Source organism: Fusarium redolens (assembly GCF_020744475.1).
Source record: "Fusarium redolens strain MPI-CAGE-AT-0023 chromosome Unknown BKA55scaffold_2, whole genome shotgun sequence".
In the NCBI taxonomy this organism is placed as follows: Eukaryota; Fungi; Ascomycota; class Sordariomycetes; order Hypocreales; family Nectriaceae; genus Fusarium; species Fusarium redolens.
This window is the reverse complement of record NW_025763665.1, coordinates 1,876,089-1,892,545: the sequence shown is the minus strand read 5'-3', so window position 1 is coordinate 1,892,545 and position 16,457 is coordinate 1,876,089. Positions and strand designations below refer to the sequence as shown.

Here is a 16,457-nt window from a genome sequence, read left to right as displayed (position 1 = left end):
CGTAAGTACATATAACAAGTACTTGGGTAGGGCCTAGAGACCGGCCACCCCTTAGCTTTTAGTCAGTCACCAGTGACGGTGCCTATAGCACGGGGGGTACGTTAACTGGGGAAAGGGTCGGTTGACTAGGGAAAAAAAGCTACCTTAAATTCATATATATGCCTTACCAAATTATAAAGTACCTCCTTTTTCACTATTAACTATATAATTATAACCAGACTAACCCCTCTATTTATAACTATCACTAAAAATGCATATTATAATAATACCAAGTAACTATTATAACTATTTAGTATTTTCTTTATCTCTTAAGATAATAAATTCGCCCTAATTAACTTTAATACTTCCCCTAATAACTATTTTATCATTTTCGGAATCATTATCTTCTTTATTAATTAATTCCTTATTATCTTTAATAATTTCTAAGCTATTAGCTTCTAACAATATCTTCTTCTAATTAAAGCGGCGTTTTTCCTTATTTATAATAAGGAATTCTAGTGCCTCCTTTATAATATTAAAGTTATAATTAAATAGAAAAAGGAATAAGGGATTCTAGTAAAATCTAAAGACCTTAATAACTTCCTAACTTCCTAATTCTACTACCTGCTTTACTCTCTCCTTAAATTACTTCATTTTATTATTAAGCTTGCAGAGAAGCCAGTATCTTAAGCCTAGTAACGCAGTTAACTTTAGAAACTCTTAGTATTATAACTTTATATAGAAATCACCTGCTATAAATAGCTTCTTCTTTTAAGAATAGCTTAGCTAGCTGCTATGAAGGTCAGTAACCTATAATAGCTTTAGACTTATTCTTAATTACTTCCTAACTGCTGCAATCTATTATTATAGATAGATAACTTTATCTTTTACTTCCTTATTATAGAGGCGCAATTCCTCTACTGCCTAACCAGCCAGTTAGTTATGCTAATCCTTTATAATGCAAAGTCTGGCATTATAAATAGTAATTAGCCTATAATTTGCTATAATCGTTATCCCCTAATCCTAGGCAGAGTATCTAAGGTTCTTTTCCTTAAGTAGGCGCATCTCCTAAGTTACTATAATGCCATTTAAAGCGAGAGTTAAGTATGCCTTTTACACCTTCTTATTAATATATAACACTAAGGGAGTTAGGGGCATGCCTGAGGCCACTAAGCATTCGATCCTAAGGGCTATATATTCCTTATACTAATAGATCTTCTGCAAATTCAGCTATGGCATGTTTATTTCGATCTAGTTAATATATAGAGGTGGCGTTAATATTAATTAAATCTCCTGATTAAAAGGAATTAAATAGTATAGCTCTTAAGATAATTAGACTTTAAAAACCTTATTAGATTTAGAGTTATTATTGCTACTATAAGTAGAAGATAACCCCTATAATATATAGCCAGGTAATAACTCCTTAGCTACCTCTAAAGATAGTAATAATAAGGGGTTGATCATACGGTCAATTATAGCTGCGGGATTATAAGGATAAATACCAGTCTTCTTTTAAGATAAGATAATAGTGCTTTTCTTAGCAGTCTTGTAGTAGATTTCCTATAAATAAAATAGGAAGTTAGCTTTATTAAAGTTTATAGCGCTATTTGCAATCTTATAAGAAAGGACTTCTTAATGCCAGTGCTTATATAAGCTAAATAGCCTAATATCTAGCAGCTAAAGAATATGCGTTAAGTAAGGAGGGAAAGGGAAGAGCTCTATGCCTATATCTTGGGCTTTTTAAAAAAGCTCTTTAGTAAAATGATTCTTATAGCTATCTAGTAATATTATTCTTTTTTATGGATTTTTTTAAGACTGCATATGCTATTTAAAGTGATTAAAGAATTCTAGCGCGGTAATATTATTAATATAGCCTTTTAGTATTATAATAATTATTATGCCTTTTTCTAATATATTATTAACCTACTGAGATAGTAACTATACCCCCAGTATAATAATAAAGGCAGGAATAATAGCTCCTATTACTAATATTAACTTAATAACCATAATGCTTATTATCTTATATACATTAATCAAGATAGGCCAGTTAATAGCTCGAAAAGTCTATATAATAATCCCATTTCTAAGATATCTAATCTAGAAGCCTATCTTATTAATATTCCAAAGACCCTCATAATCTATACCTTTTTTAATATAATTATACTACTTTTTAAACCACTCTTTAACATTTACTTAGTCTTCTATTGCCTTTCTTTATGCTTTAAGTATTAAAGTCTTCCTTCTATAAAAAATAGAAGAATAATAGCATAAGAAGCGCCTTACCTAGTATCTAGATACAATAGGGGCTCTCCCTATAGCTTTTAAAACAGAATTAGCATGCTATCGAAGAGTATGCTATTAAATATAATGTCCTTAAGTAATACGGCGCTAGCACTAAGCTAGGATTGCCTTCTCTTCTTCCGGCGAAAAAAGGGTATAATTGCCGCCATTCTTAGAGATAGGATATTTTCCTTTTTATTAAGAAAGTAACCTTTTATATAATACCCTCTATGCCATAGCAGCTTTAACAGCTAAGGAGTAATATCTTTCTTAAAGAAGCTCAATAGCCATAATAGTATGCATCTTAAGGTTATAATTAATATACTGTAAGATATTAGGGTTTTTAGTATTAGGATTAATCTATCTTTATATTACAAAAAGAGCAGGCTAAGGGCTTTTAATTAATATACTTATTAGCTTAATTAAATAAAAATTGCAATTATTATAACTAAGTAAAGTAATTATATTAGTATTAAGGATATTTAAGTAATAATTTTATTATAATGTTTATAAGGGGTAATGATATATTGCGGGCATTATTAGTGCAGTAAACGGTAATAATTTAATTAAATAAGTAACCTATTTTCTTAGTAAGGCTATATATAAATTAAAAGTAGCTTATTTATTTCCTTATTAACCGACCCTTTGCCTAGTCAAGCTACCCCCCGTGCTTGACGCACGGGCACCTATGGTATAAAGGAAAGCACGGGGTGGCCGGTCTCTAGGCCCTACCCAAGTAGGAGATTTATGGTTGTGTCTCAAGTAAAATCGACTAACGATTCAACTCATGATATTGAATCGAGTACAAGCAAGTGTGTGACCTAGTCAGAGGCCCAGAGGCCAGCATTGTGAAATGAATAGGAGCGATGGTAATATCGTATTGATTCATCTCATGTCGTAGTCGCTCACCTATTTCCTCTCCATGCTAGCTTGTTCGCATGCACTTCTCGTATCGTTAGCTTCCCAAATTCTCCGCGACAATAAATAGCAGCTCTCCAGGCGTCACTCCGGGCCGAGGCCGTTCTCTTTTAGACCTCGTATTGCAGTTTGTGTCCACAAAGCTTATGTCCAGCAGGACTGTGCTCCAGGCTCCCTATCACAACGCATGCATGGTATGGCGTCTTAAGGGCTGGTCTTGCACCGCCGACCACGTTGCTCGATGAAGAAACCACGACAACATAGTTAGAATCAAGCGATGGCTGATAGATATGCAGATATGCAACTCGGACTCTGTGGAGTCTTATGTAAGACCTAGTAAACGACAAATAAAGGAGTTCGTCCCCCTGTGATACGTTTGCCAGTAGGCACTCTCAATTTATCAGCGTTAACCTTGAGACCTCTGACCAGGCGTCTATGTGAGAAATAAATGGTCAAAGTTGGGCTGTATTCATACTGAACTCTTTTGAGGCTCGTAGAAAAGATAAATCTATGACCTTAGTTACCTGTGAGGTTGTCACGGATGGTCCACACTGGAGGTTGATTTGGTCATGAAATATATCGAATTCCTTGCCCTGTTGTATCCTTGCCCCGCGAATCACGCTTGGATTTGGCAATATCTGCATCTGCATGTCTCAATATCACAGGCATCATGTAGGACAGCCTGTCGAAGCCAGTGAGCTGGTTTCTCAATTTCTTCAGCCCTGAGTTTAGGTTAAGCCTAGACAGGACCAGAAAAGGACCCGAGGATAGACTTTGTAACCTTATCGATAAGGAAATGTCTATTGATGACTAATGAAAATCGCCTCCATTCGCACTCCCAAGAATTGGTCGTGCTACCAAGTGGGAGAAGAATGTAAACAGTTGCCAAACAGGCATGCTCACGCAGATAATTCGACGAGTCATGGCTACAGAAGTCAAGCGAGTACCCATTCCCCGACGGGGTGTAGATTATCGCGGCAAGGTTGTTCTCGCGCCTATGGTTCGTTCAGGAGAGCTACCATCAAGACTCTTGGCTCTCAAGTATGGCGCAGATCTTGTCTGGGGTAAGATGCGCAGGAAAATATGTAAAGATATTGTTTCCTAACTTTGACCAACAGGTCCTGAGACTGTGGACTACTCCATGATTGGAACTTCTCGACGATTTGACGAAGATTCGAAAACGATAGAGTGGTTTCGTCTCTCTTCCCATGGCCAGAAGGACCCTCCTCCGGACGCCAAGGAGAGCATCATTTACAGAATGCTGCCAGAGGTTGAAAAAGACAAGCTCATTTTTCAAATTGGCACTTCAGATCCCGATCGCGCAGTAGCAGCCGCTAGGTTGGTGGCCGCAGATGTTGCCGGCATCGATGTCAACGCCGGTTGCCCAAAGCCCTTCAGCACTAGCGGAGGAATGGGTGCCGCCCTTCTCAAGACTCCAGATAAACTCTGCGCTATTCTTGAGGCTCTTGTTAAGAACATCACTCCTGAATTTGAGATTGGAATAAGCGTTAAGATCAGACTCCTCGACACTGCAGCGGAAACAGAGGCACTCGTTCGTCGCCTTTGTGCGACAGGCATCACAGGACTCACCATTCATTGCCGGACGACACCTATGAGACCAAGAGAGCGGGCCATTAGAGGGCAGCTCCGTATGATCGCAGAAGTCTGCCACGAGTATGGTGTTGCCTGCTTGATGAACGGCGACGTTGAGAATAGGGATCAAGGTCTCCAACTCGCCAAAGAGTTCGGTGCGGACGGTGCGATGATTGCAGTCGCGGCCGAGAAGAATCCAAGCTGCTTCAGGAGCGAAGCTGATGGCGGACTGGCACCCTGGGAAGAAGTCGTCGATCATTATGTTAAGATTGCGATCGATGTTGACAACCGATTCGGCAACACCAAGTTCCTGCTCTCGAATATGGTCCCTGGAAAGTCGAAGTCTTACCAGCCAATGAACCAGTCCAAGAACTACAAGAGCATCTGTGAGGCGCTTTCACTTGAAAAACACCTCGAGTCCGCTCGTGCCATAGACAGCAAGCGAGGGCTGGATCAGCCACTGCAGGGGAAAGCTGCAGAGAAAGCCGCAAAGAAGGCTGCAAAGAAGGCTAACACAGAGGCTAATACGCAGCCGGTCAAGTCAAAAGAAGGAACTGAACAGAAGCGCAAGCGGAGAATGTCCGATAATAGACCTGTGAAGCAGGTGAAGACGTCCGAATCCGCGCCAGTTGCAACGGCTGTTTAGGGAAAGGGTCAGTTGGACGGTACAAGGGTGAGGGAATGATAAGGGGCGTACGGTTGAGTCAGAAGGCTTGGGTTCGCATTACATGGAGTTCAGGATACAGGCTCAGAGGACAAGAGCTTAGGAACAGAGCATATAGAGAGCTGTCACGTCGTTAGGTCATGAATGGATGATAGAGAAACGACGGCAAGGAATTTTTTTCTTTTTTATTTAAAGGAAAAAAACCCAGCCTATTCAAAATACATACAGATTTCGGTAGCTGGCTTTAAGCTGGACCGGCCATTGATACAAATGAACAGTATTTGGGAACTCTATCTAATAGTACATCTCATCTCGCTTTTTAAAATCCTTTATTTGCCCTTCTGGACCCAGCCCTCAACAGCCTCTCGTGCGTCTGTCACTTTTTCGTCGACATAACGCACGCCAACCTGGCTATGCGCCTTGGCAAAGCTGATGCTGTTGGTAATACTCTCACGCAGGCGGACGTGAGACTCAGCAATAACAGGGAACCTCTGTTCGTACTTCCAGGTGAGGTCGGAGATGTTGCGCATGGTAACAGGGAGAACGGTCCAGCCAGCGCCGATACCCAGGGCGAGGGGGAGCGAGGCGCGGAGGATGATACTGCGATTGCGAGTAATGATACTACCGGCCATAGCAGCGACCAGGACATAGATGGCTCCAGGCATGAGCTGCTCGCCGCTCTCACGGGAGGGAGCCAGTGAAGCGATGGTACTAGTGAAAGATTGCTCGAGATTGAAGGCTGAATCCATAGTCTCGTTGACTTTGTTCTCAGCAGCTACTGCGTACTTGTACAGAGCCAGGCGACCTCTACCGATATGGACAGCCAACCGCTCAGTAGGAGTAGGCGAGTGATGCCTCTCCTCATCGTCGACCGGCTCAACGGGCGTCGCAGCAACGGGTGGTGGTGTTACAGGTGCGGGATTTGCCGTCGGGATATCGTAATCATCGTAGATGGGTTTTCGCTATAGTGTTGTTAGGAAAACTGTTGAAGGCCATTAATGCTCAATGACAAACCTTGAAGTCACTGGGACCTTCGGCGAAAACAGTAGCCGGAGCCAGTGCCATGCCGCCGAGGGCCATGGTCGCCAGCGGTGCCAGGGAGCACTATACAAATCAATTAGCATGAAGAAGCTTATCTAGAGCTCAGAATTATCACTGACCCGTGAGAACACCACTCGTGAAGCCATTGTGCGCTCAATTGACGAGTGGGTGAGAAAGACGTCACGCGAATTCAAGATGGACGTCGGATGCTAGTGAGCACAATCACCAATGCCGGAAAATCTAGGACGGAAGCTCCATTGGGCCATTCAGAGTCTAGCTCGGGAGCGTTGATGGGATGACTAAGATTTTCAGTCCCAGCAGGGCATGAAGGCACAACTCAACCTACCTAGGTACCGCGACAAGGGACGGATCCGAGGCCGGAACGCCCGACAAGGCAGGAAAGTCGTTTCTGAAAGTCTTCCTCCGATATCTTAAATTCTTGGTCTAAAGTCAAGTATCTTAAGCATATCCCACCCGTGTTTTCATTCAAATTTCTGCGACTCTTCCTTGCCATTGAGAATACGGGATTATCACTTCGATTACTATTGGATCGATTCATGGGTTCGATCTTATTTGCGTATTTATAATGCTGAGTTCGAGGGGCAATCGCCTCTGGATCTGTAATAGATGTGTTCGACACACGACCAAACCTCCACAACGGCGATGGAACTCCATTGCCTCCGCAGTAGCCCAGGCTATCTCCCCAAGCACACCGGTCGATCATACCGCGAGCTCGAATCACGATGATACTGTTTTACGCAACTTGTTCGACGCCCCCACGGGCAGATCTTTTCCCAAGTTCAGCTTGAAGAAGAGCCAAGGTCTCTTCAAGAACCGATACCTCACCAGCCCTGATGGCTTCCAACAGTTCGCTCAGAAGAACCTCGAACGGGCACAAAATATTGTTAGAAAAGTCTTATGTGCATCCTCAGTACATGAGTATCGAGCGGTGGTCCGCGACCTTGATCGGCTTAGCGACCTATTATGCCGTGTATTGGATCTCTCGGATTTCGTTCGTATGACGCATCCAGATAGCCGGTTCCAAGAAGCGGCTGCCAACGCGTGGGGTATGGTTTATCAGTACATGAACCAGCTTAATACTATGACTGGTCTCAGCGATCAACTAAGTCAGGCGCTATCTATACCTGAAGTTACAAAGGTGTGGTCGGAAGAAGAGAGAACTGTGGCTTCTCAGCTCAATTTGGACTTTATGAAATCTGCTGTAAACTTGCCAAAAGCTTCACGAGACAGATTTGTGGATTTGTCCTCGCGTATCAGCGAAATAGGATCGGCTTTTGCACAGGGAATGCAACCAGCAAGAAAACAAATTACCCTCCCGGCTTATAAGTTTTATGGCCTTTACCCAGGCATCGCAGCCACGCTCAAAGTACGGCAGAACATCACGCTACCCACTCTGAGTTCAGATGCAATAGGAGCACTTCAAAGTGTACATGACGAGGAGACTCGCAAAGAAATTTACCTGGCCCAACGAACCGCGTCTCAAGAGACTGTCATGTACCTCGAGGCTATGTTAAAGCTGAGAGGTGAGCTCGCAGAGCTTGCAGGTTTCGAAAGTTATGGTCACATGGCCTTGAAGGACCGCATGATGGCCAAGACTCCTGCATCCGTGATGGAGTTTCTGCTTGCTCTAAGAAATAACAACACACCCGTAGTTCAGGCCGAACTGCAGGAATTGGTTTCGAAGAAGCGAGACAGACTCAACCTTCCAGACGTCCCACTCCAGGCCTGGGACAAAGATTTTTATATGGAGAAAATCAGGGTTGACCTAAGGTCTAGACAGCGACAAGAAGATCAGCTCAACGCGTTCTTTTCCGTTGGCACTGTCATACAAGGCCTATCGAGACTCTTTGATCGCCTTTATGGTATCCGTCTTGTGCTGCGGGAGACTCTACCTGGTGAGACATGGCACCCTGAAGTTAAACGACTTGATGTTGTTACTGATAAGGGTGAACTAATTGCCGTTCTCTATTGCGATTTGTTTCATCGTCCACAAAAGTCCGGTAATCCCGCTCATTTTACAGTCAGATGTTCCCGGGAGATTCTCCCTGACGAAGTAGCAGAGGTCGCTGCTGATCATGACAGCAGTGGGCCGAGTTTCGAGTCACCCGAGATGGCAGCCAACGATGGCATGGAGACTTCCTCCGCTGACGGTGTACTGAAGCAACTGCCTACTATTGCACTCGTCTGCGATTTTCAACCAAGTGAGAACTCTAAGGAGCCCTCTTTGCTATCTTACCAATCTGTCGAGACCCTGTTCCACGAAATGGGCCATGCTATTCACTCTATTCTTGCACGAACTAGCTTCCAGAATGTCTCTGGGACTCGTTGTGCGACTGACTTCGCTGAGCTACCATCGACACTCATGGAGCACTTCGCCGCTGATCCTACCGTCCTATCTCTCTTTGCACGCCACTGGAAGTCAGATCGGCCTCTGCCTTACGAACTTGTTGCTGAAAGAATCCGGTTGACTAAACGATTCGAAGGTTTGGAGACAGAGAACCAGATCATTCTTGCAATGGTAGACCAGGTCTATCACGCGTCAACTATGCGGGATGCAAATTTTGACTCGACTGCTGTTTTCCATGATATCAAGGCTCGCTTTGCCCATGGTCCTCGAGATCCGCCAAATACTTGCTGGCAGGGATTCTTTGGCCACCTGCATAGTTACGGAAGTACCTACTATAGTTATCTCTTTGACCGTGTGCTCGCTGAGCGTGTTTGGCGCGTTGTGTTCAAGGCTGGTGAGAATGGAGGTGCCGTCGATCGCGAGAACGGAGAGCGGTTGAAAGAGAATCTGCTAAAATGGGGAGGCGGCAGGGATCCTTGGACTTGTCTCGCTGACACGCTTCAGGATGAGAGACTTGCACCTGGTGACGAGAAATCCATGGCCTTGATTGGGAGCTGGGGAATAAAGGATGACCACCACCCATAGGAACATGGAATTCATAGACGTATCATCAAAAGTAATCAAGTAGATTAAGGCATGCAGGCCCAAAGATGCAGTCAGGCGCAGTAGAAGATAAGTCGAGCCAAGCATTCGTGCCAGAATGGCAATATTTATGGTTCTTGGTATATTATTCTCAAGGATGGCCTTCAATCGCTAATTCAAAGTGACATGACGCTGTTTCGCCCAAAAGTTCCCAGTACGCCAACCTGTGACACCCATAACTGGGTGGGTATCCGATGCAAAATACAAACAAAAAAAACATAAACAATAGCATGCCACACGTTCCAAAGCGCTGCGCTATGTCTATCGAGACGCCCATTGTAGAAAGAGTAGATGTGACAAGTAAATAGTTTTAATGAATGTGGCGGTAGGGATGTGTTCAATGATGAGGAAGAAGGCGGTCGATAACAAAGGCGGTCGTCGTAGAGAGGTCATAAGTCATATGCCACCAGATATCGTACAACTAAGTATCCTTGGATAAGAGATATATGTGTGATCGGGGAATGTTAGTTTTGGAGCGACTCGATGGTGCAGCGTGTTCCGTCAAGAGCCGTAACTGGCTATATTACCCGATGAACCTGCTGTGAAGACCTCTGAGTGCCCCGACCCATAGTGAGTTGTGATAAGGAAAGCGTTCGTGCCGCCTTGGTTTGCGCAAGATCTTCTTTGTCCAGATCTTCACCGAACGCTCCGAAGCTATGTCCCTCTTCACGAGGGGTTTCAAAAGTATCAGAGTACTCGCTCTCATCTCCATGGCCGGTTCCAATGCCCGAGTCCTCGGGATCGATATGTCGACTTTGTGATCTTGTCATGATGGCCAAGGATGTGAGATTATCGTCATCGTCATGGTCAAACGCAGACCTGTCACCAAAGGATTTGGCTGTCGGAGGTGGATCGAAACCGCTGTTCGTGTTTACAGAATGAGACAGTATGCTCAGTTGGTGGCCAAGGGTCTTGACCTGAGTCTCTAAGGCTTCTCGTGCTGAGCGTTCCGTATGAATCAGGGCAAGGAGAGTTGTATAATGGTCCGTGGTAAAGATCTCGGGGCTGTTTTTAAGAAGGCTTGGGAGACTAGCCGCACCACGAATTGTTGCAGTCGAGGTGGGGCGGTCTTTGTTGTCATCACTCAGAATAGCTGAAGAATGTGTATCAAACAACACGCTTCCCCTCTGGCCTGCTTTTCGATAATTTGGGTACCCACTGGATCGACTGAAACTTTTTCTATGGTCCCATCTGCTTCGATCAGCCTGATAATCTGGCGAATCCGTGTTGGTGTGATCCTGAATAGGTATTGGGGGCGCGGGTCGGTCTGGTGGTCCCTGGTGTGACTGCCAGTTTGGAGCAGCATCACACATTCGGTCGAGAACCTGCTCCAACCTATACACCCGAGATTCGAGATTGTTGATCCGGGTTTCCAGATTTGCTGCATGTGTGATTTTCATGCCTCCCACCTGCTTCATGTCTGCAAAGGAACCAAAATTGAAAGGCTCTGCCTGTGTTTCTTTTGGAACGTCTTCTACTTGCTGGGCCTGCTCGATTTCTTCTATGGCGATGCCTTCCCCCTCTGCGGCGTTTGAAGACACTGGGGACATGAAGGTTGGGTCGTAGCTTTCCCTCCAATATTTAATTTCATCACTGCGTCGACGAGCATGGCCGTGGTTATCCTCTGGCAACCCCGATAAGCTCCGCGATCTTCGCCGCACACCAGGGAGGTCGCTGGTGATTGCACGGCCAATCTCGTGGGCGTTGTCATCGTTCTGGTCTTGCCGACTCTCCCGGCCATGGCTACTAGCAGGTCGCGGTGAAAGTCCTGCCAAGTTGTACTCACGCAACCTGGTTGCACTTATCCGAGCTTGCGATAGACCAAAGTCCGCGCTCAGTGAGTTGCGCGCGCTCTCGATGGCACGAACATCTTCGGGGCGAATAGAGTGGGATCTTAGTGCCCGATCAAATTCAGTGATGGGCAGGGAAGCGGATCGCTTAGATTCTGCTCCTGGGAAAGGCCGACTCCGTGACCTGGGAGCCGATCTGTCTCTATGGCTTAAACTAGGCACTGAGTCTTGGCCATCTTCACCCGTTGATCGGCGATAAGGCCCGGGGCGCATTGGCGTTGAACCGGCTTCTGAATCGGTGTTGTTGGAACTGTCGTTGCCACTGGGTTTCTTTTTTCGATTGAAGAGTTTCCCCAATGCGCCTCGGAGAGTTGACTGCTTTCGTTGCGGGCGCTCCTTGTCCCTTGTGTCCGCACTGACGAAGGAATGCCGCACATTGTTAGATGGTTCAGTCTTTTGCAAGCGACTTGTTGTCCCAGGCTGTCGAGCATGCAACGACGACCTCGGCTCTTCCCTGAAAGCGTGAGGTCCATTTCGACGAGGCTCCGGAAACGTAGGAGATCTGAAATCGTTGCGCGATATGGTGGGCTCAGTCTGGGATTCTTTAAATTCACCCTGGACAGGTGTGGCCATGTTGGTACCTGGGTTACGAATTGGGAACTCGTCATCCAAAGAAGTCGAAATAGGGACAGGCCCAGATATCCTGCCGCGGATATTAGACTGCTGGATATCAACAGGCTGAGCACTGGGAGCAGTGCTGGCTGCTGATTTCCACGGCTTCTTCATCTTGGAAACGTGAAGGAGGACGACAAGCTGTGAATCGGATAGAGAAGTGAAAATGTGACAAAAAGGGTCTTAAGCGAAGGTAACAGAATGGAATGTCGAAGTAAAAGCGGTCAGAGGTAGACAGATGACATGCCCTGGCGCATATTCATGAAGGAGTGCTCGTAATACAGATTGCAGGCTCACGATCCGTGCGCTCATCTACACATGGGCAGCCTGGCCTATCATCCGGTTGATGAGCTTGGTTCTTTGCGTCAAGGGCGCATTAAGACACGGCGTGAAACAGCCAAACGAGTGAGAGAAGAAGGGAATGAGTTAACAGCTTATGGCATCGCGGGAAAAGTCGCCCTTGCCGTCCGGAAAGGGCGCGCAGGAATCCAGAGAGGAAGAATGGGAGGACGAGAGGGTTTGAAACAAATACACATGGGCTTGCAGCGGTCCAAGTGGGTGGGCGACTGGCACCTATTAATGTCGGCTCAGCAGGATAGACATGAGACGCACGCCATGCGAAACCGCGCTTGATAGTGCGGGACAGGGACCATTTGCGGGTTCTTGAAGCGCGACGAGACGTTCAATGCCACGCTGGATGACAAGGAGGGACGAAAGGGGGGCCCTGTAAGGCATGTCAAGCTGACAAGGGCCCTGACCTGATGAGGGGGGGGTAAGTCTGGGAGAGACAGTATTCCCTGGCTGACCTACTACGTAGCATAGCTCGAGCGGTGAATCGGATCACAGTGGTGAATGGGCAAACCGTTTGGATTCTCTGGATCAATGTGCAGTCAAACACGATGCTCAGAGGTCGCATGGAGCCATAGCGGGGAGACTGAGAGCCAGCAGAACCGATCTCAATAGCTCCTCAGTACTGCTGATACTATTAGGCTAGACAGGGGTCGCTCACCTGCACCACCTGTCGTTGCACCCTCAAGCAGACCCTTGTCAAGCAGACGGACGAAGCAGAATTGAGAAGAACGGACATACAAAGGACTCGGGTTGACGCACCGCACCGCTCAGAAACCTGGACATGACATTTCAGTCGAAGCCAAGTCCATGCCACGACAAGGGTGATGCTTCAAGATCGAAACGCACGAGCCTATCAAAACTGTCGTTGGCGAGAATGGGTACTGAATTCCATTGACTAGGGAGGTAACACGACGATGGCTTGAATCGACTCCAGGGACTCGATAAAGGCTTCAACGGTCTGGGATCTAGGTATCTTGCCTCGTGGCTCGAGGCCGGGTACAGGCCATTCCGGGGCATTGTTGAGACAGGGGCTCCCTGTATGTTTCTCTTGTCAGGGACTGTACTGTACGTTAACCGAGTCAAGTTGCGGTACGTGTCTGCATATAGTACAAGGAAGGCACAGCAGAATTGAGCAAGTTGATAATGTTACGTTAACTGGTAGAGAACAACAAGACAAACTAAACTACCTTAGGTACCTAAGGCAGTCTACGGTTTGCGAGACTATCGTGTCATTGCTTGGGTTGCAATTTGAGCGGCACGCGCCGCCTCCTAAATAAGAAAGATGGGTGCCCCGAGCGGTAAAAGGTGGAAATGAAAGCCAATACACGCTGTCGAGATTAACGGTGATGGGCGTTTTAGATGAATGACAGCAAATGTCAATTAACTTAGTGCATGAAGTATGAGATGAAATCGAGCTCATCGCGTAACAAATGGAACACTCACGCAGACATGCAGTTGATCATCCATGATACACTGGAAAATGGAAGATACCCTCACAGCTGAGCTGATACTGCCCATCATTCATGCAGGATGCCTCAGGTTTGTCTGGAACTTGGGTCACTTTATTTATCTTTCCCTTCTTCATCTCGACAATCCAGACCAAAAAAATATATTACGCCCATCTCATCGTCAGCTTTGATATCGACAATCTGTACCTGGACCAGCACTAGGCTCCCGCCATCTGCGGCCCCATGTGATCTAACGAAGCACGGCAGAGCCTCTAACCACTTAGCGTCCGAGGCCTTAAGCGGCCCAGCTCGACTTATTTGCATAGCGTTAGGGCCACCGCAAAAAGCAACCATTAGTCTCCAGCCGCAGCGCTACCCACATCCCTCATCAGAGCCCAACTGTTGGAGATCTAGGTCGTGATTTGGCAGGGTCATACAGAGTACTGCACACTCGAATACAGTTTCACATAGCTCGAATTTATCACGAGCTATTCCCTGTAATCGACCTACAACAAGACATCGACGTATGTGAGTGACATTACGCCCACAGATACCAAGGGATGGGTAAACCTCTTGGGCATGCTGGCTCTCCTGAACTGTCCTCCTGCATTAGACCTACATTCCTCCTCTGGGAATACTCTACGTGGGCTTCAACAAATAAGATCACATCCTCACTGCTCAGCGGCTAGAACTCATAACGATGATCCTCCACAAGATCGACCCTGATCAGATGGGTCTATCTCATGTCAGTCGTTTTAATAAGCGACATCTGAGGGAATGGGAGCCAATCAAAATCACCGACCAATCAAGGCATCACTTCGACCTCTTTCTTATTCTTCAGCTGCATGTTGGTTTCCAAATATCCGTCCTTATTTATATATGTTATGCTGTCTTCTCTATATCCTGGAAGTTGTACCGCGATAGGAATTGGTCATATTTGCTGTGCAACAATCGATACCCTCTTAATCTGAGAGTCTGTCAAACCAAGAGGCACTTCCTGACAACTGACGTCGTAGGCTGCTGAGCCAGGGTTCCCTGAAACTGACACGACGGCGTTTTTTTGTTAACTATGTGCTGCCAAGCCGGAGCGTATAATGTCTGTCACTGTCTTCAACTAAAGAGACCTTTCCTAAATCCCAAGGAGCACGTTGGAATGTCGGGTTTCTTTCGAAGGGGTTTCTGACTGCCCTTGCAGACTCAGGGGTGTGTGGTCTTCTACAAGACAGTAACACTCCCGATGGCTGACTCCAACAATTCATTAAATGTGATCGTAACTGGACTACTCAGAAACAATGCCTTCTTGTCCTTTCGGCAAATTTTCAAGATCCGCTTCCTGGTGCTCTACGCGAGTGGGAAGGGAACGGACGAGGAATAATTGTCCCCCACGGTTCGGTACAGTCCCACAATGAGTGAGCAACCTGAAACAATGCCAGGATGTCGACAATGATGACCACCATCGCAACCCCGTTTCTTGAGTAACTATCCCAGCACATTTCACGACCATCTTGAATAACACATACGGATAGACTCGCACGAATAGGTGCTGGCCTGACTAGGAAAGGACTAGTTGCCAGCTCTTCTAAAATGGCTCTCCTAGCTCTCTATCTTTGCAACTCGAGCCATCGTTGGAACAGCAAGCTACTGCAGGTGCTGTTTCAGGAGAAGCTGAGGTCCATCATTCTGGTCAATCCTCCGTACATCGTTAAGTAGCGTTGCTGTTTTGATCTGACAGCTGATACGCAGTCCACTTTATCGGCCGAAAGGTTCAGGACGAGTTTCAAACACCATTGCCTTGCATATCAAATATTGTCGACAAGCATGTCGCTTGGAAGCGGGACGGTGAAAGCTTCAATTCCGGTTAATCATGCGTTAAGCTAGATGCATCTGGGTATCGCAGGTCGGCGTTGTCTTCGAGATACTGCATCCATTTCTTCAAGAAGCTGCTTCCTCTGTGAAACGGGCACGTTAATAATCTCTCGTCTCAGGTGAATGGCTGGAACAATCTGCGCAGCACTGGTCAAACCAGTGGCTGCAGCTTCGAGGCCCAAGTGCACTGCATTGTTGCTTACCTCTGAACTGTCTCCGAGTCTCCGATAACCGTCAAAGAACGCTTCGGACGTGTCATTGCGACTAAATACACCTGTATCAGTCAAAGCTCTCTTTGATGTCCGGGTGGCCCGAATCAGAACGGTAAGCACCGGGATGTCACCTCACCGTTGAGACGGCGCTTCTCGCCGAGGAATCCAACCTCGCCTTCAGAGTTGCTCCGAACAAGGCTCACGATTACTGCCTCTTTTTCGCGACCTTGAAAGCCGTCAACACTGCCGAGTTCGATGCCCGGGAATTTGTCTTTCAGCGGAGCTAGTATGGCTAGCTTATAGTCCACTTACTGTCAGCATACCTCTCACTCTACATATTGGGACGTACCTGAGCATTGTACGGTGTCACAACAGCTATATCTTTTGGACGGACCCCGGCACCCACGAGTTGTCTCACGTGCTGTTGCACAAGAGCAGCCTCCATCTCGTTGCTCTTACTGTCACCATGCAAACCTGCTTTGCCCTTTCTAGGCGTGTCCTTGTCGTCTTCCTCGCTCTTTTCGGGAAAGTCACCTCCCTGTGTATCTATGAAGATGACAGGTTCATTGGTGTCCTCGTTGTCCTGGACCTCATATTCAAGGTCTTTGAGGAGGCGATGTTTCACAGCATCAG

The 16,457-nt window shown here is 46.4% G+C and overlaps 4 protein-coding genes across 4 annotated transcripts; 2 read left to right on the top strand and 2 right to left on the bottom strand.

The window, feature by feature from the left end:
* Positions 1 to 4,099: 4,099 nt before the first annotated feature.
* Positions 4,100 to 5,416, top strand: BKA55DRAFT_589682 (uncharacterized protein; the record flags this gene model as incomplete). Its single annotated transcript, XM_046194979.1, has 2 exons — positions 4,100 to 4,241; positions 4,296 to 5,416. The coding sequence occupies 2 exons, from the start codon at positions 4,100 to 4,102 to the stop codon at positions 5,414 to 5,416; spliced, it is 1,263 nt and encodes a 420-aa protein (XP_046055061.1).
* Positions 5,417 to 5,664: 248 nt separating this feature from the next.
* Positions 5,665 to 6,701, bottom strand: BKA55DRAFT_554914 (apolipo protein O-domain-containing protein). The gene is made up of 3 exons (XM_046191614.1): positions 6,595 to 6,701; positions 6,449 to 6,538; positions 5,665 to 6,396 (listed from the first exon to the last, which is right to left on the bottom strand). The coding sequence occupies exons 1-3, from the start codon at positions 6,619 to 6,621 to the stop codon at positions 5,764 to 5,766; spliced, it is 750 nt and encodes a 249-aa protein (XP_046055060.1). The 5' UTR covers positions 6,622 to 6,701; the 3' UTR covers positions 5,665 to 5,763.
* A 120-nt stretch (positions 6,702 to 6,821) lies between these two features.
* On the top strand, positions 6,822 to 9,557 carry BKA55DRAFT_554909 (uncharacterized protein). Its single transcript, XM_046191613.1, has one exon. The coding sequence runs from the start codon at positions 7,062 to 7,064 to the stop codon at positions 9,426 to 9,428; it is 2,367 nt and encodes a 788-aa protein (XP_046055059.1). The 5' UTR covers positions 6,822 to 7,061; the 3' UTR covers positions 9,429 to 9,557.
* A 446-nt stretch (positions 9,558 to 10,003) lies between these two features.
* BKA55DRAFT_534024 (uncharacterized protein) lies at positions 10,004 to 12,061 on the bottom strand (the record flags this gene model as incomplete). The annotated part of the gene is made up of 1 exon (XM_046189543.1): positions 10,004 to 12,061. One exon carries the CDS (start codon positions 12,059 to 12,061, stop codon positions 10,004 to 10,006), a length of 2,058 nt encoding a protein of 685 aa, XP_046055058.1.
* Positions 12,062 to 16,457: the final 4,396 nt, after the last annotated feature.

Bases quoted from the DNA above. Each gene is read 5' to 3' on its own strand.
- BKA55DRAFT_554914 (XM_046191614.1), bottom strand. From the start codon at position 6,621: ATGGCTTCACGAGTGGTGTTCTCACGG. The intron at 6,539-6,594 runs GTCAGTGATAAT...TGATTTGTATAG, and splicing joins CACGAGTGGTGTTCTCACGG to TGCTCCCTGGCACCGCTGGC. The intron at 6,397-6,448 runs GTTTGTCATTGA...ACAACACTATAG, and splicing joins AAGGTCCCAGTGACTTCAAG to CGAAAACCCATCTACGATGA.
- BKA55DRAFT_554909 (XM_046191613.1), top strand. From the start codon at position 7,062: ATGCTGAGTTCGAGGGGCAATCGCCTCTGGATCTGTAATAGATGTGTT.